Source organism: Rhea americana, unplaced genomic scaffold, assembly GCF_003343005.1.
Source record: "Rhea americana isolate MKP2758 unplaced genomic scaffold, rheAme1 scaffold_125, whole genome shotgun sequence".
NCBI lineage: Eukaryota > Metazoa > Chordata > Aves > Rheiformes > Rheidae > Rhea > Rhea americana.
The window spans coordinates 1,851,290-1,854,043 of record NW_028185317.1 but is presented as its reverse complement, the minus strand read 5'-3'; the positions used below and the strand labels follow the sequence as shown (position 1 = coordinate 1,854,043).

The following is a 2,754-nucleotide window of genomic DNA, read 5'->3' as shown; positions in this document are numbered from 1 at the left end:
TGCATATATTGAGTATCTGAACTGTTCCCATTACGGCAACATTGAGAAAGCTTAGGTTCTGCTGACTGCATATTAATCATGCTGATGTTAATGACTGGAACTTGACCGAGAGTTACCGTTTGAAAAATACAGAAAGAATTATCCAWATCATGAAATCATTGAATTCATTAACATGAACTTTGGGCAAAAGAGGACCTGAAAGGCTTGATGGACACTTAGTCTGAATAACCAACTCTAGAATCATAGAATGGTAGGGTTGGAAGGGACCTCTGGAGATCATCTAGTCCAACCCTCAGCATAGCCCATATGGGGATTGAACCTGCGACCTTGGCAKGAGCACCACCATGCTCTAGCCAACTAAACCTACTGCCCTTAATAAATATCCCTGAAGCACAGACTCATATTTAAAGCTTATCAAAGTCACAAGTAAGTTCAAGGCCGTTTTTGCTGCTTTTTTGGTATTTCTTACTGTGACCCAGAAATGGGAAGTGATGGCAGAATAAAAATGTCTGGATACTTCAATGACTTTGCGTTTTCCTAGAAGGGTTATTATGGGTCTACTGGTTCCTTATGGTTTTCCTAAGAAATGAGCTTGATTCTCAGTCKGAGTCAAGGTTGCAACATACCATTCGATTATACCTTCAAAATCAAGGTCTTGCTARTTATTTCAATTGTAAGTTCTCTGGGGCAAGAACCTTGCTGTTCRTGTCCATGCAGTCGGTATTGCACTAGGCAGGCTCTAGGCGCTTTGTATATAAATTAAATAGTAAGTGCTATATTATCCAGGGGRACCTTTCTTGAAGTCCTCCCTTAGTCGACACCTCCCTTTGCATTATTGTGATTTTGCCAGTTGTGTGAGAATCAAGAAAACTTAAAGGAATTAATTCCAAATGAAAATGGCTTTATCCATTTCACAGTCCTGCTAGTTTGTCTAAACCCAGTGATCATGCTTCTCACAGTAATARTTATTTAAGAAAAATATAATATTATGTCAAGTACGGATTTTTGGGGCCAAATTCTTTCTGCATAGCAACCCCCCTTCCCCCCCCCCCAAATCTTTGCTGCTTCTCACTCAAGTCAGCTTGTGTGACCAGGAGGTGGCAGGCCACTCCCACGACCACTGGGCATGAGTAGCACCTCTCATCACGGGRAGTTTGTGCATAGCCTTGGTCATGGACTTGGTGTCTCCAGTGCATGACCTCAGGACACTTTCCCAATCCCAGTGGTGGGGCTAAACCAACTTTGGTCTATRTCCTCCTGCTTACACCCCATCCTGGTACTCCACTGTTTTGTACTGGCGAAGCTACTAAACTCTTGTTTGGCCAGCTCAAAATTTTGTCCTCAGTAACTTACATAGTGTAATTTATATTCAGTATTCATAGAAAATTTGCAACCAGAGTATTAAATCATCGTGTTTTCAGTCTTTTTTTCTTTAAAATCAAGTACTCACTGAAATCAGCAGAAGTTTGTCTCAGTAGTCACTTTCAGTGTCCTTGGGGGAAAAAAAACAGTCCAAAATCCCRAATGACAGAGAACATCTGAAGTCTCTGAAAACATTTCAGGAAGTTCAGTATTAACAGTCTACAACTTGTCCCTTGGGTTCAGTTCTGAGATGCTTTTTCACATAACTTAGGTTGTGTAGCTGAATGCTGTCTTGTAAATCCTGTCTTGAAAGTCGTCTTCTGAACTCGTTTGTAGTAAAGTAGTAGATGACTGGGTCTACGCAGGAATTTAAACTGGCAAGACACAAAGCTACAGCATGAAACACTGATATCACTTTCTGGACACATTTATTTTTAATCTTTTTGGTTTTAACAAAGAAATCTAATGGAAAACTGATATGATAAGGTGCAAAGCAAATCAGAAATACTAGAGCACAGGTGAGAATCATCTTTAAAGCCTTTTTTTTCTCTCCAAGGTCGTGTGAGGCAGAATTTTTTTCTTTTAAGGATAAGATAGTCTTCCATGAGCAGTATAGAATTATTAGTAGGGGCGTTATGAACCCCACCAATTCACCTATTGTCATCATGGCAATGGAGATGGGAAGGTCAACTTCCTTTACAGGAAGGTCCACAAAACATGTGTTTTTAACATTCTGGTGAAGTCTCAAAAGAGGGAAAGGCAAACAGCCAATGAAGACTACGATCCACCCGACAATGCTGATATACACATCACAAATGCGTTTGCAGTCGTTGAATTTGAATGGGTACATAAGAAACAAAAATCGTCTTACGCTAATGCAAACCAAGAAATAGATGCTTGCATACATATTGACATACTTCAGGTAGAAACAAAAAATGCAGAGACCTCCTCCAAACTCCCATGTTCCAGTCAAGTAGTAGAAAATCCTTAGAGGCAAGGATAAAACTTGTGATAAATCAGCAATGGCTAAATTAATCATAAATATCACAGCCCTTTTAGTCTCCTTCATGTAGCCGTAAAAAACCCACAGAGCTAATATGTTTCCTATTAGTCCAGGGATCAGAATGAACGTGTATGTAATTGCATAATAAGGTTTGAGGTCTGTATCACTGGAGCAGGTTGAATTATTCGTCATGTTTGGTTTTCAGATCTGAGCTCAGGTGAGGCGACCCACAGAGTTCCCAGCTGTCTTCCAGTTCCCTGCAGGACTGAACATTTAAGAGGAGCCGAAGAGCTGCACACTTAGCATTGTGTTTGCCGTGTTCCTTTGCTTYCCTGGCCTTCTGGGATTGGTTCAGTTTGTTCTTCATGAAGTCTTCTGCTGTAATAATC

General features: G+C 40.4%; 1 protein-coding gene across 1 annotated transcript; it reads right to left on the bottom strand.

The window, feature by feature from the left end:
• Positions 1 to 1,516: 1,516 nt before the first annotated feature.
• Positions 1,517 to 2,754, bottom strand: GPR174 (G protein-coupled receptor 174). The gene has a single exon (XM_085325975.1). The coding sequence runs from the start codon at positions 2,555 to 2,557 to the stop codon at positions 1,574 to 1,576; it is 984 nt and encodes a 327-aa protein (XP_085182101.1). The 5' UTR covers positions 2,558 to 2,754; the 3' UTR covers positions 1,517 to 1,573.

Excerpts from the sequence above, each read along its gene's own strand:
- GPR174 (XM_085325975.1), bottom strand. The coding sequence starts at position 2,557 with ATGACGAATAATTCAACCTGCTCCAGTGATACAGACCTCAAACCTTAT.